The 24,366-nt window shown below is 32.2% G+C and overlaps 1 protein-coding gene across 1 annotated transcript; it reads left to right on the top strand.

Moving 5' to 3' along the window:
* The first annotated feature begins 2,641 nt into the window (after positions 1–2,641).
* LOC127725416 (uncharacterized) lies at positions 2,642–19,651 on the top strand. The gene is made up of 2 exons (XM_052232350.1): positions 2,642–2,762; positions 17,285–19,651. The coding sequence occupies exon 2, from the start codon at positions 17,285–17,287 to the stop codon at positions 18,797–18,799; it is 1,515 nt and encodes a 504-aa protein (XP_052088310.1). The 5' UTR covers positions 2,642–2,762; the 3' UTR covers positions 18,800–19,651.
* The last annotated feature ends 4,715 nt before the right edge of the window (positions 19,652–24,366 follow it).

The following is a 24,366-nucleotide window of genomic DNA, read 5'->3' as shown; positions in this document are numbered from 1 at the left end:
AACTGGATGATTTAGCTGGAAATTTTCCCATTGTTCGCCTTAATTTAAAACAATGTGTTGCTTTATGAAACCATATATCGAAGAAAACCAGGCAATTTATTATTGTTGCATGATATTTTTATTGACTTATAAATTAATCGTCAAAATTATTCACGATTTCATAATTTGTCGCGTTATTTAAAACGATTTATTATAAAGGCGACTAACAACAAAGCGGCTAAATGCCTTGTCAGGCATTTTGTCGAAAAAAATAAATCGCAGTAATAAGAAATAAAGCAGTTTCCCGCTAAAAGATATATCGCCATCTTGGATTATAAGTATTAAAACGTGGGTAATATACGCTTCCGTTTAATAGAGGAGGCTGTATATATTAAAAAAATGTATCCCCTTTGTACTCATTGCAAAGTAAAATGCTTGAATATTTAGAACTTATCAATCAATTTGACTAATAATTAGCAGGATAATAGATCTAAGTAACAATTTGTAAAAGTAAACCATTCTAGGTCAAAGTACAGCCTTCAACACGAAGCAATGGCTGACACCAAACAGCAAGCTATAAAGGGTCTCAAAAATGATAAACATGATAATACATGTATATATATTACAAAGGAAATTGAGTAAATTGAAATTATAACCGAAGAAAATAAATAATAAACCCTGCTAATGTAGCTATAGCGGAATATAAATATACTTCCAAACAGTCGTACAACTATGCCCAAGAATTTGCATCAAAATGATGTTGGATGGAAAATCAGCTTATCACCAACACCACTTAGAAAACACAAAATTTTCAAATAAATTTGTAACTCCAATTATAAGTTTGTTAGTTGATGAATACCACATGTTTTGTTTTCTTGATAATTGGTGGTAGTTGTTGCATGAATGAATTAATAGTACAATGTAAATACAAATGTGAATATTTAGTTAATTACAAATGTAAACATGTAATAAAAATTAAAACTTATAGGTAGACAAATAAAAATTTCATTCTTTTTCATGTGTAGGGAAATATAACATCACAAACTTTCCTTCATCCTTTTTAATATTTAATTTCCATGAGTAGTTATTATAAAATGTTAAAATAATCAAAATTTCAATTAATTTCATTGTTCCTGTTCTGGAATGGTAATATCAGAAACTGGACATTTTCTGTATTATCATCTCTACTGTTATTACAAACTCAGTTTTTTTGTTTTAAACATCTGTTTGTTAAGTATTATTATCTGACCCTTTATCAGCATCAGGTGACAGATTTACAGCTCTAGTTAACCATTTTATAATTGAGAGAAGATATGAAAATTACACTCTGTAGGGTTTGGATGCAAGACTGCAAAGTAAGCCCTCGCTTAAAGATTGTGTAAGGTTGGTTAGATTCAAAGAAGCTACCCTTTGCAATTAATGTATAAAATGAAGATGTTTTTTTTTTATAAAACTATGTTCTCTCTTCATACAAATTATCAAAGAGCCTTTACCATATTCTGAGATTAAAAAAAAGGATTTCTTACATCAAAATTTAAAAAAAATGTTTCTTCCTTAATTATTCAGTTTACAGCAGAAAATCATTTTGTCTATTTGACTCGATATTTTTACATTTGTATGTCATTATTTTTGCTCTTATCTACTTAATCAAAATTTAAAAACATGTGGCCTTTGAACTAGAATATGCCTATAACATATCTAATTTCTTGTTAAATTGCATACTAATTCATATGCATATATTTATTTTATGATTCGGCCTTGTATAATGTTTCTTTTCTTAACTCAATCACAACAGAAATTTAATGACAGACGGACATATATACAAAACTTAATGAAACATTGAAATCAAGATATTTGCGTTGTAAAAAAAAATGTGTGGCGCTAATACGATTCCGTAAAAAATAGCGCATCTTAATAACAATTTATTTTTCTTCATTCTGTCTGTCGCACAATCGTATAAAAAGAACTTCATTATATTTTGGTTGATTCATAAAATGATAAGATATGAAATAAAAAAAGTCACCAGACTTGCATGAAATTAATTTGATTTAATTTTAAAGTTGACGATTCAAACTGTTCTATTTTAAAAGCCTGGTTGGAGTTTATTGCCTGTGGTATAAATAATTTGCAATCAAACTTATATTGAATATGATAGCAAATGACTAAACATTGTAATTGGTTTTCACAAACGGTTTTAGTTCTAGTTAAAAAAGAATTAAGCTTACGGTTTTGAACAATTTTCAAACTGGCTACTAAAACAATTAATCACTATTCCATCAGAACAAAAACTGTTGGAAAGAGTTTGACATATGCCAAACCCACGGAATAAACTTTGATATGTCATTGTGTTCATTTAGTGTGGTGGGGTGCCATATGGAACTCTTGCCGGAGCATCCAGTGGTTGCCTCCTATTTCGCATGTTGTAGTGTTATCTTTCGGTTTTGGTTTCGTTAACAAGAATAGTATGCCGCACATTGAATAGCAGTTACATTTAGAATCAATGTCAGTTTTCTACATCTTATATAGAAATGAGGTAAAATCATGCATCTTTTTGTAACAATTATCTAATCTTTCAAACTAAACAACATGCATTTGTGTTGACGATTGCAGTTCTCTTTTTTAGTAAACAAACTGTTGATAATTATATATCGGTCGACCGTGCACGTTGTATTAGCCTTGAACATGATATCAATGGGAATGCCTGCGAGAGGAAATAGGTCATAGTTATATAAAAGTCAAAATCAACACACAGACATTGAGATACACACTGGAAAGAAGCTGAGGTAAGATAATTAACCATTTCAGATATTGTATTTGTTAAATTATCCTTTTTAAATAAAGTTTGAAGGACATTCACTTTTTAGTTTAATTGTTTACATGCTCTTTGATATTAATGTAAATAGGATGATGTATAAAATACACAATGCAATACACATGTTAAACAAAATCCATTTGCTATCCGTTTTTAGAAATTTAAAACGAAACAAAAAATTAAAGAGTTTACACTTTTAAAGATCGGTTTTAAAAGAATGATCGATGTTTATTGTCATGTAGACGGGATATAGCTCCGTGTATATTTGCGTCCATTCGTTTTTTCATTTTGAAATATCAAAAACAAAAAAACAAAAAACGAGAGTGTTTTCATTTTTTCGTTTTTGATTTCTCAAAAACCAAAATGAAAAACAAAAGTGTTTTCGTTTTTCGTTTTTGATTTCTCTAAAACCAAAACGGAAAACGAAAGTGTTTTCATTTTTTGTGTTTGATTTCTCTAAATCCAAAATGAAAATCAAAAAGTGTTTCCGTTTTTCGTTTTTGAATTCACTAAAGAAGAGTTTTGTATTTAATTTTAATTATTTCTCGTTTTATAATGTACAATGTTTTTATTTCTTGTTTCACAGTCATTGATAGTAAATATTGCCAATGTAAACACCCCGGTGTTCTTTCAGCAAAATGTAGACAAAATAGACCGCCTGACTTCTGAATTGATCTACGGTGATAAATGAATCAAAGACTTTCAAATTACCTTGTTATCATCTTTGATAAAAAATAAATTATTATATTTAAATATTAAACGAATCACAAATCTAAATTGTACAATATAATATTATATAAAGATGGTACAAATAAATAGATTAATTTCAACATCACACTAACAAGGGTGGTTACTACTTTTAAAACTGATAAGAAAACTAACCCGGTCGTTAAGAAGTATACATTCACAGCGGTTATCAAATCGAAGATAATGTCGACGGATGCAAAACACTCAATCTGAAAAATAAGTGTGCGTGATCTTTACTTTAAGTTTAGAAAGGCCGATCTAAGATGATTAGAATTGATGACCAAGGTCCATCTGCCAGTATTATACGAACATTCAGGACGATAATGTGCTTTCCTTGATTAATTGATTAAAAAACAAATTTCCGCAATTTCACAATTCAAACCGGGATTAGCATTTAATCTTTTTGCCATTCGGAGCCAATTCGGTATTAGTTTTGCTTATTTGCATTGTGAAGGCTATATGATGACCTGAACTAGAGGGCCTGGATGGGGGTCTACGGAATAGAGAATAGTGGGCAAAAATATGAATAATAGAGACAATGGCCCAAGAAATAAATAAAATAGAATAATGGTGTTAAAATATGAAGAGAAAAGATTTACGATTGGCAAAAAGTATTAGAAATAGAGAAAAATGGCCTCAAATATCAAAGAATACAGAAATGAAGAACCCCACATCCAGACCATCATACTAGTTGCCTTAACCAACGTTATTTTGTCTCTGGTAGATTGTTTTGGTTATCATACGTTTTCTCTTCATTTCTTTGTCTATCAATTAAGGCGTAAGCTTTCATAATATGCCAGCATATTACATATTACATTATAAAAAAAGACTTAGCCGAACATCACCATCAAGTAGACCTCAGCTACCCATCTTACCCCACCATTACCGAAAAGTTAATAAACAAATGTCTACGGCAATACTTTTGTCCGCACTATGTGCAAAGGGAATTCGAAGCTCGGTAGCTGAGGTCTACTGGAATGAATCCAGCTTGTTGTTCAGGCTTAGTTTTTTTTAAGTAGGTCCAAAGTTGGGGTCGGACATCCAACCCCACCCTTACCGAAAATTTAATGAAAAAAAATTCTACGGCAATACTTTTGTCCGCAATTGGTGCAAAAGGAAGCTGGGTAGCTGAGGTCTAAATTAGAAAAAATCCAGGGTGTTGTTCGGCTTAGTTTTTTTTCTAAAGTAGGTCCAAAAGTTGAGGTCGGATACCCTACCCAACCCTTATCGAACAGTTAATAAAAAAATTCAGCGGCAATACTTTTGTCCGCACTAGATGCAAAGGTAAACTAGAGATCTAGGGCCTACTTGATCAAAATTACAAGTTTGGGTATAGCACGGATCATTTTTTTAAGCTGATAAATAATTTCCTTGCCCACCATACTTTGAATACAAAAAATAAACCTTTAGTCCAATCATAAGTAAGCGAAATCCACTGGTTCAGAAGTAGAATGTTTTGTCAAAACAGTTTTGTGTGGCAAAAAAAAGTTAAAGCACGAGTGCAATTTTCTTTTATTCCCTCCTAGTGAAGAACAATTGTTACATTTCATGAACTATTTGATAGGATGCCGAAAATATGGAAAGCTATTTCATTTAGTGCAATTTAGCCAACATTTAAATAATTTCATATTTACGATTCCATATACACTCGACTATTTAAAATGTAAAGAGTGCAGCACGCTGTGTGATATATTTAAAGCGATTTCTATTGCCTTTATATAATTAATGAACAAGAAATGAAATTTAAAAATTCATTGAATAGTGTCTTTGACTGCTTAATTATGTATTAAAAACTGATGATATAGTGGTTATATCTTAATAAAAACATTTGAAGTACGTTTGAATCTTATGCAACATTTGGATTTATATAAATATCTGAAAACTGGCTGTTAGCTAAGTGGCTGCTATCGAGTGGCTGCTTGCTTGAGCCTGGTCTTACAAACTCCGCATTTTCATTAACGTCTTCACATTACAGGTTGCAACACCTTGCCAAATTATTGGGTTCCAATAAACGTTTTGAAGGCCAAATAAGTTTTCATATTTCACATTCTTGCGGATCTAGTTGTAATCAGACGGTCATTGCTGAGTTCCAAGAAGTTTACAAATTAATTTAGTACGAAGTCAAAAATTAATGTAAAGTTTCATTGGTGAAATTAATTATGACGGCAATACAAATAATTATTATTATAACAACAACAAACAAAGGATTCTCTAATGATCATGACTTTTGTTTGAAGTAACATGAGCAAATCCCTTTACAATCAATCAATCAATCAATCAATCAACCAATCAATCAGTCAATCAATCAATCAATCAATCAATCAATATATCAATCAACAAATCAATTAATCATTTAATCAAGCAATAAAATTGAGAATGGAAATAAAGAATGTGTCAAAGAGACAACAACCCAACCAAAGAACAGAAAACAGCCGAAGGCAACCGATTGGTCTTCAACACAACGAGAAAATTCCGCATCCAGAGGCGGGCTTCAGCTGGCCCTTAAATAAAAATGTATACTAGTTCAGTGATAATGGACGTCACACTAAAATAAAATTAAAAAAAAAAACATATAAGACTAACAAAGGTGAGAGTCTCCTGATTTTGGACAGGCGCAAAAATGCGGCTGGCTTAAACAGGTTTTGTGAGATCTAAACCCTCCCACTATACCACTATAGCTAGCCAATATAGAATAAACAAACACACAACAATACGCACAGTTAAACTCAGTTTAAAAGAAGTCCGAGTCTGATGTCAGAATAAGTAACAAAAGCAACTAAGCAAAATGACAATGATTCTTAAGTTAAGAAAGAAATACTAACAGTAAATGACATGCCAGCTCCAGACCTCAATTAAACCGATCGAAAGACAATAAAGATATAAGAAGATGTGGTATGAGTGCCAATGAGACAACTGTCCATCCAAGTCACAATTTGTAAAAGTAAACCATTATAGGTCAAAGTACGGTCTTCAACACGGAGCATTGGCTCATACCGAACAGCAAGCTATGAAGGGCCCCAAAAATGACTAATGTAAAACCATTTAAACGGGAAAACCAACGGTTTAATCTATATAAAAAAAGAGAAACGAGAAACAAATATGAATCACATCAACAAACGACAACTACTGAACATCAGATGTCTTCATCATATGAATATCAAGCACTATCCCTACCATGAGGGGTTTAGTATCATACCATCATAAAATATATGAGGAGAAAATAACCCGTATCATGCTAACAACTGGTTTTAGAATTAATGTGTTTATTTCCGATACAAATACCCTATAAGTGAATCAACATTAATACCAAAATATGCCATCTTTAATGAGCCTCTTCGTGGGGTTTTTGTTTATGTGATTACTTGGCTGTTTTTTAGTGATTATTTAATTACTAGACCAAATATTTCATGATTATTTGATTATCTAGGACTGTATTTTTGATAAATTGATTACCAAGTTTTTTAAAAAAAATGTGTGTATAGCAAAAATATCAATTTTGACTTGAAAGACGTCAATTTGTTTTCGCCTCGCATCGCTCGGAAAAATTGTCAAGAATTAAATCCTAAGATTGAACGTGTTCGTCCAACAATCTTTTTAAAATTCATATCTATATTAACGTGCTCATACATATATTAAGTATAACGAAATCAGAGATGTATCTTTTAATAAGATTGGTTCGTCTAATTTACTAATGTTATATTTTTATCTGAAGTAAATTTACTAACTTCTTTAATAAAGGATTTGAACAAGAATGTGTCCATAGTACATGAATGACCGTGAAATTGGGGTCAGAATTCTAATTTTGCATTAAGATTACAAAATCTTTTGTATTTCTTAGGAAAGTTCCATTTTGTAACAAGGAAGCAAAAGAAGTTAAGTAATCATATGCTGGCAAATTATGAAAGCTCACGTGTTAATTGATAGGCATAGAAATAATGAAAAAACGTATGATAACCAATAACAATCTACCAGAGACAAAATAACGTTGCTTTAAGCAACTAGTATGGTGGTCATGAAGCGGGGATTTTCATTTCTGTATTCCTTAATATTTTAGGTCATTTTTCTCTGTATTCTCGTTAATGTTGTAGGCCATTTTCGCTATTCTTTATACTTTTTGCCAATTATTCTCTTTATATTTTAACACCTCATTATTCTGTTTTATTTATTTTTTGGTCCATAGTCTCTACTATTTATATTTTTCCCCGCTATTCTCTATTCCTTAAAACCCTATCCACACCTTATAGTATAGGTCACCATACAGCCTTCACAATTGAGCAAAACTCATACCGAATAGGCTCCGAATGGTATAATGATTGAATGATAATCCCGGTTTGAAATGTGAACTTGCAGAAATTTAGTTTTCAATCAATTGATGTTAATAAGCAAAACACATTATCGTCCTGAATGTTTGTATAATACTGGCAGATGGACTCTGGTCATCAATTCTTACTACATTAAGGTAAATGAGACAAATGCCTCATGTTGGAAATTTAGAAATTGAAACAAAAGCTTGTCTTCATATCAAATTGTTTAACGGCAAGTGTCTTGCAAGTAGCAAGTTCTGTTCCTCCTATGACGTCGCCCCTGTTTTTTCCGGATATATGTTTCTCATTTCTTTTTAGTTTTCAGTGTTGATTGTCTATTGGTTTCGTTATGCTCTCTAATATTAGTTCCTGATATTGTCTTTTGCTCATTGATTGATTGCCCTTCTATATGACTTTTCTCCTAGTGCTGAATTTCATTTGTTAATTATATAATTAGTAAATTTCGAGTTTTATTATATATAAGGACCTTTTATTTAAATTTAAAAACTACTTTAAATTGTAGAAATGTTCGAAAGTAGCCCTCGCCTTTTTGTTCTGTGGCGACGTTTAAGGAACACCAATCAACCAATCGATCTTTATGACTATGGCTTCAGTTGTCTTATATTCCATGTTGTAAAAGTTCATTTTCTGCTTTGCGTAGACTTAATAAGACTTGGAATAGATCTACCAAGACTAATGAACGGTCATGTGTGGTTTGGCAATTGTACAGGCCCACCGATGTCCAGATATTGTTCGAAAAATGCTTTGAGAAGGTACGATGCTAACGGACATAAAAAAAAAAATAGTCTTTTTTTCATGGAAAATTATACTTTTACAGTATATCACAGAACACAAAACTGGCTCTCTTTGCTGTAAATACAAATAAAAAGCTGACTTGGGTTAAATTAAAGCTAGAAATCCCAATCTCCCGGCATCAAATCTTTTAAAATAACCATATGACCTTTAACATTGAAGGGCTAAACTTGCATTGAGCCGTGTTCAGACTCTAAATAGAAAATAAAGAGATGTGGAGTAAATGTGAATGGGACAAAATCGTACACAATACATAGAAAAAATACTAATTATCAACGAACAGGGCTTTTATTCCTGTTCTTCATCTTGCAAGTAGCTGGAGGGTCTTCAACGACCTAAAAACAACAGCCACACACTTGACTATGTGGATTACAATGTTTTGCTTTATCCTACAAATGTCTTTTGATGTTGTTCCTAAATACTAAAAGTCTTACACTAAATCTTTACATTTTGCTCTAAGACCAGAATATTGTCAAACAAAAAATAAAACAAAACTTGCGTTTTAGAAGGGGTCCGAAAGAAACGTTCAGAATGCACGATTTTGCGTCATCTTCCAGATCTTCTGGGGGCCTTGAGCCCTAGACCCCTCGCCAAAAATATATTGGCTTCACTTGTAATAGAGGCTAGTTACGGCCCTGTCTTATCATCTTAGATCAACCTTTATAAACTTAAAAGTAAAGATGACGCACCTTTATTTTTCAGATTGATAAAGTCTTTTGCATCCGTCGACATTATCTTCGATTTGAATACTATTGATCTGATAACCGCTGTGAATGTATACTTTAACGACCGGGTAGTTTTCTTATCAGTTTTATAAGTAGTAACCTCCCTTGTTAGTGTGATGTTGTAATCAATCTATTTATTTGTACCATCTTTATATAATATTATATTGTACAATTTAAATTTTGGAGTCGTTTAATATTTAAATATAATAATTTATTTTTTATCAAAGATATAAACAAGGTAATTAGAAAGTCTTTGATTCATTTATCACCGTAGATCAATTCAGAAGTCAGGAGGTCTATTTTGTCTACATTATGTTGAAAGAACACCGGGGTGTTTACAATTGGCAATATTTACTATCAATAACTGTGAAACAAAAAAGGAAAACATTGTACATTATAAAACGAGAAATAATTAAAATTAATTACAAAACTCTTCTTTAGTGAATTTAAAAACGAAAAACGGAACCACTTTTGATTTTAATTTTGGTTTTAGAGAAATCAAAAACAAAAAATGAAAACACTTTCGTTTTCCGTTTTGGTTTTAGAGAAATCAAAAACGAAAAACGAAAACACTTTTGTTTTTCATTTTGGTTTTTGAAAAATCAGAAACGAAAAATGAAAACATTCTCATGTTTTGTTTTTTGTTTTTGATAATTCAAAATGAAAAACGAATGGACGCAAATATACACGTACCGATATATTGATCTCCAACCGGACTTAAAATGATCGATCTTGTTAGACCAATCTTTCTAAAAGTGAAATCGAAGTATTAATGTAGTTTCTAAAGGAAATAATGTCTTCTAGCACTACATTATATACATACTGGTTCTTATAAGATCGATCTTACCAAAAATTTAGGAACAGCTTCTACGTGTGCAACTTATGCCGTTGAGAACAAAAGTAGAGTGAGACATCCTGATGAAGGGAATATATAATAAACAAGACAAGTGTTATATACTTGATTTGTATATGGTTGTTGGAAACGTGGTTCCGTACATATCATACCGGAATCACAGGGGTGCTCCGGGATGATGTTTGTAATCAAATTAGTATAACCATCTATATCTGCTGTATCATATTTCATTAGGCTAGATGTTGTGGGAAAACGGTACTATTCATTCTGCCATAGGCGACAATACTAACATTTTCTAAATTTTCCACTTTTTATAATAAAAACCCCGATAAAACAGTTATGTGTGGTGTTAGTACTTTATTATTCTGTTTTGAAAATTGAAGCCAAATAGTATCATGACCAACTTCCAATGGAGCTTGTTAATGTTATCCATGCCCACCGTCATTTTACACCAAATTTATGAAACTTTTGAAGTCTTTTCGAATAATTCTCTAGAAAATATTTCAATAGGTTTCAAAATTTATATTGTAAATATACACACTGCAGTTATTCATAGATAAATAAAAAAATATATTGTACCCTAACATCCAATCACAGCGCTCCTAAGTTGACTTCCTTCACCTGCCTTGGGTACACAAAAGACCAACCTAATGCTGGGAAAATGTAATAGTACCGTTTTCCCTATACTGTGACATAAAGATATAAAGAATTCTTTTGACACCATTAATGCAATACTGGGTTATTGTGAAAACCTTGGCTATAATAAATACTTGTATGTTCCCATTACTTAAAGAAACATGGATCATTTAATGTCCCCACCCCTACATGCTGGTTTACCTCTTTCTCTACTTCTTTCAGATAAGGCTTAATAAACAACCTGTATCCAATCATATCTTATCTTATTTAAAAAGAATAATAAACAGTTCCATTTAAACAGATAAAAATAACAGTTCCATTCAATTTGTATTCATTTCATCCAAAATTTACAACATAAGCACAAACTCAAGATTTTTCATACTAATCTCCATTCCATGCTTTAGTATATGCCATATTTTGGTTCAAAATTTCAGAGCTTGTTATAAAATCCATTATTCTGTCTTGAGATGATAAGAACAAAGATATTAGACACTTTCAACATTAAATATGAAAAATACTCAGCTGTAAAGTTGCCTTTGTTGCCTGTATTAATCTATGAAAAAGCTGAATTATGTCCCTTGGGAGTATTAATTTCCAACAAAAGTCCTTTCAAACAGAAGAAAATGAAAAATTATATATGCCTGATATAATAAAAAAAAAGAAACTACAAAATGAAGCACTATTGAAATATTTGCTGCATGAATTGCCAAGAATATGACCAATTCTTTACACAGGAGAGTATAAATTCTATCTAAATTTAGCCTCAAGTGGGCCTTTTTTTTCTTAGATGGACAATTTTAACACTGAAAATGCTTCTAGTATGACCAAATGTTGCCTTACTCCATAAACAGTAAAAACTTAGCCAGACAATTTCCCATTTGAATAGATTATGTCTACAGAAATACCCAAGTGATACATTTAGGGAATTACACAGCAAAAAAGGCAAATATTTCAGTTAAAAATATTTGTCGCGACTTGAATTCTGGTGTTTCCAATTGAATTAATCATTGCGAAAGGTGAAAACAAATACAAAAGAACTATAGTTTGGTGCATTTTATACAATATAGTTAATATTGAAATCCTAGAATAAAGTTTTATATCAGTACCCATCCATTTGACTTATTATGATGACTCAGCACTTTTCTCAACACAGGATTGTTCTCAGTGAAAAAATTCTATTCTTTGTGATAAAAATCAAATGTACTAACCAAAAGCTTCAAAATAGTATACTTTAACTGAAGTCGGATTGATTTTGATTTCCCTTGCTATCTTCAGTATAGGGAAAACGGTACTATTCATTCTGCCATAGGCGACAATACTAACATTTTCTAAATTTTCCACTTTTTATAATAAAAACCCCGATAAAACAGTTATGTGTGGTGTTAGTACTTTATTATTCTGTTTTGAAAATTGAAGCCAAATAGTATCATGACCAACTTCCAATGGAGCTTGTTAATGTTATCCATGCCCACCGTCATTTTACACCAAATTTATGAAATTTTTGAAGTCTTTTCGAATAATTCTCTAGAAAATATTTCAATAGGTTTCAAAATTTATATTGTAAATATACACACTGCAGTTATTCATAGATAAATAAAAAAATATATTGTACCCTAACATCCAATCACAGCGCTCCTAAGTTGACTTCCTTCACCTGCCTTGGGTAAACAAAAGACCAACCTAATGCTGGGAAAATGTAATAGTACCGTTTTCCCTTTGTGTTAATCAGTGATGATTGCATCGCTACTATATTCGTCTAGTACCAGGGACCAGTTATCGTTGATAACAGTAGACATAATTGAGACTTGTTTAACGTGAAAAGACTTGTTTGTTATTGTATATTGAGATTTATGATTTTTGAATGTACTGAGTGTGACTGCCACCTTTCTCTTATCATTGTGTTATTATTACTAGTTGTTATTGGTCGTTTCGTGAGTAGACTTTGTGTCAAATGAGGTTGAATGGCATGTTCTAGATATAAAACCAGTGTATGTTTCGTATTTTTATGTAAGTGAGAGTGCTAGTGAATACCGAATCTGTGTGTACAAGTTGATATTATTTATGATTATTATCTGAAATATTAGGAGTTTCAGGTCTTGGCTAGACTCATCAAATAGACTATGATTCCTCAATTGCATAATTGAAATTATGATTCATTCGAATGTTTCATGCGCAAGACCAGAACTGTGATGAGAAAATATTACATTGTAAGAGATTTGTGTGGTAGTCGGCGTCAGAGATTTGATACCTTAAAGTTAAGTGAGAAACTTATATATTTTTTTTAATTATCATTTTGATTATGGTCGACTATAAGTTTGTTGTTTTATTTTAGTTTTATATTGTCTGACCTACGTTTACCAACAACCATCTCGAAATTTTATGAATTTCTTTTTCTTTCGGGGCGGGGATGTTATATACTTTATTTGTATATGGTTGTTGGAAACGTAGTTAAGTACATATCATACCGGAATGACAGGGGTGCTCCGGGATAATGTTTGTAGTTAGTATAACCATCTATATCTTCTGTATACATCATATTTCATTAGCATGCCTTCAGTCTCTCTCTTTCTTTACCACCGCATGTTAAGGTAGTCACACACAAATATATTGAGAGCAGTACAATTAGATTTTAGAAACGATTTCGTCCTTTATTAGTGCTCCAATGACGTTGAAAAAGTTGCTTTTTTTTTTTAAAGAAATACAATCGTGAACCCAAATGCCTGTTTGATACAAAAGATCGGAGAATTGTTATATAGAAATCCATGGTTGTACCTTATTATTGTTTTATAAATAGTTCAGTAGCTATTTTTCGATTAAGCAAAAACAAATACGGGTAACAAACTAAAACTGAGGGAAACACTCTATAAGATATGGAAACTGACATTGATTGTCAATTTAACTCCTGTTTAATGTGGGGCAAAATATTCTTGCAAAATAATCCTTTGTCCATCTCCGCTCCCTCTCTTTAGCCCGACAGATAACATGACAACATTCTAAATAAGAGTCACCCTCTGAATTTTCATTCTGAGGTGCTCTTTTTTTTAGATTTAAGTTAGTTTTCTGGCCAATGTCGAAATGCATATGTGATGAAATTTCATGAAATTAATCTTAATTATTTGTTTGTGAAGCCAGTTTGAAAATAGTTCAAAATTCTATGCTGTTTTTGATTATCCCTAACTAACTCTTTTTGGGAAAATCAATCAAACTAGTTGATGTAATTTGGTCATTGGCTATCATATTCAAGATATGTTTGACCTCAATCTATTAATACCACAGACAACAAACTCAAACCAAACTTTTAAAGTGAAAGAGTTTAAAACCAAAATTAAGAATTTTATTAGTCTAAAATCCAAACAATAGGATTGCTATTAAATAAAAAAAAAAACAACAACAACTTAAAAATAACAAAACGATAGACAGAAGACAATACAAACATGAAGAATTGAAAAAATTTAAAAATTATTAATATTTATTACAATACTATATTTGACAACATGCTTCCTCTATTAAGTTATTATTTCGAATATCTTGATTACGTATTACATTATAATATTACACGCGTTAGAAAAGTCGACACTACTGCTGGCGCTCGTGTTGGATGGAAGATGAATACAATATGATGCGGGGACCATCTCAATAAGTACAAATACTAAATATTTTTGTTACCTGTATTGGCGTGTTTGATACCGCTGAGATTAATCTTAAACAATTGTATTTATTAAAGTACGCAGGAGAAGATCAAATTTGTTTTTTAAGAACCAGAAAGGTTTAATAAATACAGTTTTAGATAAATTAATATTAGTCTTGTGAATAATTTATCTTGTTTTAACGTCTTGTAAAACGTATAAAGGGACGCACAAAAAAGTATAAAATCAACCCGTGATCTCGAATTGACAATCCGTGTTCTCAAATTGCTAATCTGTCATCTGGGATTGATATTCCGTGATCTCGGATTGATAATCCGTTATCTTAGATTGATAATCCTGAACTGAATAACTATGACAATTGAATCACTTTTTTATTAGATAATAAAACTCGCATTTTCTGAAAGCTAGCTCAAAGTCATCAACAACTAATAAATAATTCAATGTCCATTTATACATACGGAAGCCCTTGTTATTTACTTTGAGCTAGCTTTCAGTAACTGTGAGTACTCTAATATTGGTACTTTGTGTCATTTGTCTTGTTAGGTTTTTTTTTGCTTCCTTCCAATACAATGCGTCATGCCATTTTCAACCAATTTTTACAGTATGTACCTATTTTGTACTTGTACTACTTACACCACTGTCGAAGGTTAAGAGGAGGGTTTTAAAAGCGTTCACAAACATGATAAACCCCGCAATATTCTGTATGAATTGTCACACTCTATGAGTCTCTTATTCAGTGATTGTCGTTAGTTTTAATTTGAATGCGCACACTGGTAGTAAACACAGCAAATAAAAGAAATGTCAGAAAACAAATAATAGAAACACAAAATATCCAACCCCCCCCCCCCCCTGTTCAACTGTTATAAGACTAGAAAAGTGTCCACGATGTCCACGATTTTTGTTTCTTTATATCATAATCAAACATCTTTGAAAAGATGGTAACTTCCCCCCCCCCCCCCCCCCCCCCCCCCCTGTTCAACTGTTATAAGACTAGAAAAGTGTCCACGATGTCCACGATTTTTGTTTCTATATATCATAATCAAACATCTTTGAAAAGATGGTAACTTTTCTAACGATTTTGATTTTAGAAATAAAGAGTTTGCAAGACATTGAAAGATAAAAACAAACTTACTAATAGCTTCAGTTGACAATGTTTCCCGTAGCTATAATCTTATACCCTATAAGGGGCTTTTATCAAAGTAATTCAATCGACACTTTGAGCCCCATTGCCATCGTGTAAAATAGCATGTGTCTACATTTCCGATTCCAATGTTTTTTATCCTCTCGCCAACAAATTTCGATGGGATCTTATAACTATACCCTCTGTCCGTCCTCCCGTCCGTCTTTCCGTTTGTTTACACTCTTTATTCAACATCGTTCCAGGATTTTGACCAAACGTGGTACATACTTAATCCTTATGAATATCTAGAATCCTATTAATTTTCAAAGTCAATGGTCAAGGTCACAGCTGGAATTCAATTGCACCATATAAGAGACATCAATTAAGACGGTAAACGCCAAGGGAAACAAATAAATACAAGAATTTGTTAAACAGTGTCTAGTGTATGTTGAACACGCAATAAGACGGTTACAGACAGTCAGGTTTTTTTTTTTTTTTTTACTTTATGGAGACATCAAGGGAACGAACTCAAACAAACAGTTGAATTGTGTTCTGGACTTTTCGAGAGACAAACTGAGTTATTTTCGCAATAAACAAATGATACCCAATCATACAATGCTTATGTTATTAGGCAAGTGAACAACAAAATCCCACATTTGCAGGGGATTTGTGTTTTCAAAATAGATTTTTAAGGACTTTCCTCTACGCGAGGAATGACCTTATTGTTTTTAAGGTCTTTCCAGGCATAGATTACCTTAGCCGTATTTGGCACAACTTTTTTGAATTTTGGGTCATCAATGCTTTTCAACTTTGTACTTGTTTGGCTTTATAACTATTTTAATCTGAACGTCACTGATGAGTCTTATGTACACGAAACGCGCGTCTGGCGTATTAAATTATAATCCTGGTACCTTTGATAACTTTTTACACCACTGGGTCGATGCCACTGCTGGTTGACGTTTCGTCCCCGAGGGTATCACCAGCCCAGTAGTCAGCACTTCGGTATTTACATGAATATCAATTATATTGTCATTTTTATAAATTTCCTGTTAACAAAACTTTGAATTTTTCGAAAAACTAAGGATTTTCTTATCCCAGACATAGATTACCTTAGCCGTATTTGGCTTAACTTTTTTGGAATTTTGGGTCCTCAATGCTCTTCAACTTTGTACTTGTTTGGCTTTATAACTATTTTGATCTGAACGTCACTGATGAGTCTTATGTACACGAAACGCGGAATTATTTTACAATTGTCATTTCGGGGCCTTTTATAGCTGACTATGCGGTATGTGCTTTGCTCATTGTTGAAAGCCGTACGGTGACCTATAGTTGTTAAATTCTGTGTCATTTGGTCTCTTATGGAGAGTTGTCTCATTGGCAATCATACCACATCTTCTTTTTTATATAAACAATTATTTTGTTATCAACCCTTATAAGGAATTATTCCCCTTGAAAAAAAAGAAAGATAATTTTTGTTAGTTGCTTACATCCACGACTTGAAGTCTTTGGTTGAGAGTTGTCTCATTAGCAATCATTACACAACTATCCTTTTTGTTGCCTTTATTGTTAAAATTTGCCTAATCATTAGTGTAGAATATAGAAATTTATTAGAATTTGTATATATTTACTTTTAAAAATTTATTTTCAGATGGCTCCATCCAAGCGGTTCTGGTTTTGTATCATCATATGTATAGTGCTTCATTTTGCTCTTGTGGAATGTAAGAAAATTGATTTCAAAAGCACCGTCCTAAAAAGGTGTACAAGAGACACCAATGCAAATAAAATGGGACGAAAAACAGCGGATTTTACATCATCGGTGGTACTTACAGGAATCAGTATTGCGCTGTCAATTTCAAATCCTTTGTTTAAGATAGTTTCACTATTTGTTGTCGGAACTCTCTTAGACTTAATTTGGCCTACATCAGGTTCCTATCAATCAATTAGAGCAGACGTTATTGCGGATATTAGAAATGAAATGAATAAGCAGGCAACCGCTGAAATGAAAATGAAACTAAGAGACTACGGTGAACAAATTAAAAATGCATTTAGCGTTTTACAAGTGCAAGGTAACAAGATAGAGCAGTGGAAAGATTCTGTCTTAACAAATGGAATAAACTTGCAAAAACAATCTTCGTTATTACAGTTATACAAAAGCCGTGTAAATTCAACATCTTGGGAATATTTCAAAATAAAAATAGTTTCATTAGCTACAGATGTTGGTAATGACGGGCACCAGTTCCATATTCAAAATGATCCAACATCGAGCCTAGAATATTATAGAGAGTTTGTAACCATACAAATTGGTTTATGGGTGGCAGAACTATTGATATTTGCAGGGACAAATACAGAAATACATTTAAAAAATTTACTTCAGGATAAAATAAAAACTGCTCTGAAGAATCACTATAGGTATGTCATGTGGGCTATTCACAAATCTGCTACTATCATTGAATCAAAGCTCAACAGTAGATTGAAATACAAGGAAGTTGTAAATTCATGGAATGAACAATTCCCTTTAGATGCATGGAAACAACTGGCAGGTTTTTCTGGACATAGTAGGTTTATCCGAAGCTCAGATACAGTGTCATTCAAATATCTTGGTCATGAATTAGGATATATCATGTATAATAAACGGTATTGGAGATCTTGGATGAGTTGTTGGGGGTCGGGAACTGAATGCACCATACGAAATTGTCCTGAAATCGATAATCCTTTTGTAGCTGGAGAACAATACCAATATAAATATCATTGTCGGGGAGAAGTTTTCTGGATCTACGGAGAAATATATGATAACATCCAGGCTTGTGATAAAGTTGCCATACATTATAGTTCTTGGGGCGATGAACATTATTGGTTAAGTTTAGACTCGGCTAGACCATACCGGTCAACGTATTGGTTCTTCAACACACGTCAATGTCCGGGGACATCCTTTATGTATGAACCATTTTATGGCAGATGTCTAAACGAAATTTTAACGATCGAGGTTGAGGGAAAGACGTGTGGTGAACTTGTTGAGGACAGGGACGTCATCATGCTAAAGGGCAGATATGATAAATACGTGGCTAGCACAGTCTTGAATCGATTAACCACCACAGGGCAGAAATGGTGGAGAATATTTAAGCACGACTCCTTTCTGAAAAGTTTTGATAATAACTTTATGTAATAGTTCTTCATTATTTAGAATTCAAATAATAACTTTTGTAAAAAAAAGTAATTTACTTCACATGAACTTATATCTAAAGGAGATAAAAAGATTAACATAACAAAAAATAATAGACAGAGCTGTCATTAGTAGTTTTGTGTATAATGCATTGACCGATCATTCTTTTTTTAGAAATACCGGGCGTCTGTCCGTCCGTCCGTCTCTGCATCCGCCCGCCCAGTCTTGTTAGCGCTCATACATGTACATGTACAATTCATGGCAGATTTCTATAAAAACTTATATCATAGGTTTACATCAGCAATGTTTTGAACGAGTTCAAAAATCAGTACCAATGAACTATTTCTAAAAGAGTAATGTCCCTTGGAAACATTAATTATATGGAATAATATTGCATCGTTAGCGCACAATACTTGAACAGTACCTGCCAGATTTTTATGAAACTTATGTCGTAGGTTTATATTGGCAATGTTATTGACACTTTCGAAAATAAGTGCTGATCTAATAAATTTGACGAGTTATGGCCCTTGGAAATATTAATTATATCAGAAATGACAATTAATTTGCTCTGATGCATTCATTTCTCTTAGATATATATGCCCTTGTACCTTGGATAGATAGAATATGTGCAAAGCGGGGGACATTGGAATTCTGTTCTTATATTGAATTTGAAATCAAAATATCATTTGCACTTACTTGCGCAAATTTCAACAGCCTTGATTAGTTATAGACATATAGGGCGTGTTCAATTGGATGGAACTCTAATATTTACACTTTGTAATATAAATTTGCCTGTCTATTTTGTTTGTTTGAATGTATATTGTTTAACGTTTTGAATATACTCTTTTATAGTTATTATCGTCGAGAACATGTTTTCAATCAAGTCCAAACAGATTTTATGTCACAGCTACAAATCACAATTTACGAAATAAAACAACAACATATATACTCAGTATATCGAGAAAAATGAGCGTGAAAGAATAAGTAACGATGGCTAAGTACTGCAATTGGATCGTGAAGGAAATCGTATCTAGAAATCACATGCAACGTCAGTAAAGTGATCTAATATAATCAATTATTATGACAAATATTGGAAAAATAAAACTGTCTGTCAAAATAGTCCAATATTGTGATCAGTTTTCAAGAAAAATCAAGGTTTTAAAAAACACCTGGTTTACAAAACTACAAAAGGCAGATTGCTCTTCCAAATTTCAGACAAATAAAAATGTAAATAAACATGATTTGTATGCACCCGCCGTAGCGGAGGGGGCATTAATTTGACCCTTGTCCGTCTGTACATGTCCGTCCGTACGTACGTCTGTACGTCCCAAAGTTGATTTATGTTCTCTTACTTTAGTTTGCCTCAACCAAATGTTATGAAACACACAATGCTTATTATAACAGATCAAGTTAAATTTTGGAAGTGTCATTTTCACCGTTCTAGAGTTATGCCTGTTTACAAATTGAAAAATGCTGAATTGTTATGCCCCTACCTAACTTGGGTGTGCATCACTTTTACCGTTCTTGAGTTTATATACCCCTTTATAAACATACAAACTGCTAAATTTTTCGTTTCAGTTCTATAGGTTGCAATTCTGTAAATATAGACAATGCAATTCCCCATAGGAACTCCCTTTGCGACTAAAACTGTGACACTTTTACTTTGAAGTTTTGTGAAAAATTATATCCCAGAACAGAAAGTTTATATGCACTACTGTTTTATTCAAAGGTCAAAATATAGGGCTGTGCGGCATATTTTCAACATTTATATGCCCTGAACTTCGAAGAGTTTCAACTTATACTAAAATTCTATACTACTCTTACCTTCATTTTTGAACCTCCTAAGAATTCAAATTTAGGCGCTACCATGATTTCCTATACTGGTTACATTACCAAGTGATGTCTCTATGAGATGAAACACAGAGACACAAATTGGAATCATTACGTTAAAAAATTAACATATCTATAAATATTATATATCTCCCCAAATTATAAATCGTATTAAAACAGAAGACAAGAATCATAGAAAAAAAAAATATTCAAAACTTTTTTATAAGCAGTCAGTTATGGAATAAATTGAAGAAAAAAACCACAAAAAAAACCATAAAAGTTTAAATTGAAATTTTACATTATAGCATTTTAAAAGATCTTGTCTTTGTGTGCTAAGTACTAGTACATGGACCAATTTATGAAGTCGATTGATTGTTGTTTGCTTTACGTCCAGTGGCAAATATTTCATGCATGTTCATGACTTTAACACATAAATTTTAAATACAATAGGTAGGTCGTGCAATAGGTCGACAGTGAGGTTGGACGTGAAACTTGTAATACCACTGGAAAATGAGGATATATTGAATAAGGACAGAAATTAAGACTTGCAACAGGTAGCCACATTCGGACTACTCAAATAATATGCCAGCTTTAGCTGGCACTTATGGTAGAAGCATCGAATTGGAATAAAGAACGATAACTCTCTCTACATGATCAATCTAAAAGTTTCGTCAATCTCGTTAAATCTCGTACGATTATTTTTTTTTTATTTTTCAAGTTGATCAGGTCAAGTTTTCTAACTCTTAAAAATATTTTTTTTAATATTTTTTATTATATTTATCAAAAAAATCTTGTATTTTTGCTTGGTTCCAATATAAAGTAAATTCTTCCAATGATGAAAACGAAATTAGCATTGGAATATCCGTCAGGACATTGTCAGGACATTAGTTTAACCCTTATATTTGTAATGGCTACCAGATTCTCGTTTAATCGCGATCTTGAAAAAACGGGACAGAACGGAACAAATTCGCTGTTAAAAACGATATGAATTTTTATTTGTTTACACAAACAAGAATTAACAAATTTTGGTAACTTGTGTAGTTTATTTAAATTTTATTGTACCACGGAAATAACCGAAGTTTGGACAACAAAATCTTACGCCATGTTTAATCGTCTGCTAAATTGTTCCCCATATCAAATAACAGTGATGATTACGTTGGTTAAACTGTTGTATGTGATCACGGTTATTCCTGTAGCTCACAGACAAATTCAGGAGAAATATTCCCAATAACATTTCTATTCAGTAGCAGTCTCCAACTTCACAGCCGAAGCTTTCAAAACTTAACAAAACAAAAAAAAATATATTCAAATTCACAATCTTCTAATTCTGTACTTGCTTAGGCAAACTATCAACAAATCTTGTCATTGATTATGACACATATCTACCCAAGAGATGGAAACTGTTTTGGTTTTTTCACTCTAAGTTTAATATTCATAAATGGAGACTTGAGTCTGAGTGATTCATTTTGGTTATATTGTATGCTCCCGTATTGTCCAAATTGGATTTTATGGGAAGATGGAGTTGTGATGACCCATGATATAATACCATGACTTTTGATAGGTATATACAGGCCGTACAGGGCATGTTACTTGGAAGTATGTGGGCTACATCCTTTGAAATTCAAGCTGCCGACACATTATTTGGATGTAATATAAATATTTGCCTCCCGAAGTCGCCTGCATATTTTATGCGTCAGATTGAACCTGATCAATACATTTTAACTCTACTGAATACTTTTATCAGGCGAACATTTCAACCTATTTAAGAAATAAACACTTATGGAAAAAAAAAGTACCAACCAAAAAGCAATAAAATGCTTCGCCGAGCGCAGCCTGATACGGCCGCAGATGTAGATTTAGCATATAAAAAACACCAAATATTTAATGTCTGTTGAAATCAAACATATTTTAATTTTGGACCCTTCAAACTTAAATAATGATATGGACTAATTTGAAAACAGGTGTCGGGATAGCTTGAACATTTCTATTTAGCAGCAGTCTCCAACTACATATTTCCTTAATTTTATATGATAGTCTTACAAAAATGTTGAAAATGTGTACATTTTTTTTTCTAGCTTCTCTCATGAGAAAGCAGTACCTTTTTGGTCACTATTTATGTGTTGCGTCTAAATATGAATTGTAACACTTTATAGTGACTGAACAGGTTAAACAAATACTTCTCAAGAAACAGAAAAAGAAGACATCTTGGAACAGCACCAGCCATGCCAGACTATGTATGAATAAAAACTCAGATCGGAAAAGCATGGACGATATGTTAGTTATATGTCCTTGTGAAAAGTAAGGAAAGCTATCAATAATTCTGCAGATAATGCAATTTTATCACGTTGTTCGTACATTTTCTGTTCAAATTTTCACACAATCAGTGAATCGTTCAAAAAGGCTCAACTAAATTTCAATTACTGAAAGTTTCAAACAATGACAAGTGTTTAATTCACCAAATAACTTGTGTTTCTGCAGTAGATCCTTTTGCGGTGCACTCGCGCATGTCAATTGCGAACTGACCCAATAATTTTTGTTTATCATGACCAGTCCACTGATACTTACATTATCAGGGAGTACACATCAAAGGAAAAATGAACAAATTACCGATGCAATAAATTACACACCCTGTTTGTTGTGTATCTCCTGCCATATCAGTATTTGTTGCATTTATATATATAAATGAGAAATAATCAATGTAAAAATTTGAAATTTTTGAGAAAAACACCAAAAATTATGAAAAAAAAAAGCCAAAAAAATGTTTGAAAAAATTTGAAATTTTGAAAAATCTTGAAGAAAAACAGAATGAACATGATGAACCCCTCCAAAAAAAAAAAAAATGAACAAAAATTCCCCTCCTCATAACAAAAATTTCAAAAAACGTTTTGGGCAATTACCCCCAAACTCAATCTCAGCCTTACCTTTCTGATAAACCTTGTGGTACAATTTCAGAAAGATCCATACACTTACAAACAAGTTATTGTCTAGAAACTACAAAAATGCTTGTTTTTGGCCACTGACTCCTAAACTGTTGGTACCATATATAACCCCCAAAATCAATTCTAACCTTCCTTTTGAGTATTGAACCTTCTGGTATCTGGTACAATTTCATAGAGATCCATTCACTTAATCTAAAGTTATTGTCCGGAAACCAAATGTGTCTTGGACAACAATGACGACATGATAGCATTATATGAAAGCACATTTTTAACATATTCCCCATTTCCATTCTCAATTTTATTTTGCCATTGTATATAAACTTAAAAAGCATGAAAAGTAAATGGACCACAAAAAAATCTTCTAAAAAAACAAAATGCAAGAAATGACATAAAACTGACTCTGAACTAGCACATGAAATGGATGTAAAAACCCACAAACAGAAGATGATCAGGAATACATTTATACTGCTGAGCAGTTTCTCCCCTCAAATTTTAAAGAGCATCCCAGAAAATAGCAAAATCTTCAGATTATCAACTTACAATCCTACTTATGGTTCCTTAGGCTTAGATGAAAATGAAAAACATGATCAAAACAATATACTAAACAGGCTCACTGTAAATCCAAACTCATTTTAAACAATCAGTATGATCCTCTTGCTGATCACATACATATGAGATGCAGGAAACTGGAAATACAATATGAACATCCAGCTAATTTAGAAAGTAAAAATAATTCAACTTTTAAATATTGATGAAAAAGATATTCCAAATCCTCCACCTCTTCATGAAAATCAACAAAAA

This window comes from Mytilus californianus, unplaced genomic scaffold (genome assembly GCF_021869535.1).
Source record: "Mytilus californianus isolate M0D057914Y unplaced genomic scaffold, xbMytCali1.0.p SCAF_15, whole genome shotgun sequence".
Classification (NCBI taxonomy): domain Eukaryota; kingdom Metazoa; phylum Mollusca; class Bivalvia; order Mytilida; family Mytilidae; genus Mytilus; species Mytilus californianus.
This window is presented reverse-complemented; position numbering and strand designations above follow the sequence as displayed.

Excerpts from the sequence above, each read along its gene's own strand:
- LOC127725416 (XM_052232350.1), top strand. The coding sequence starts at position 17,285 with ATGGCTCCATCCAAGCGGTTCTGGTTTTGTATCATCATATGTATAGTG.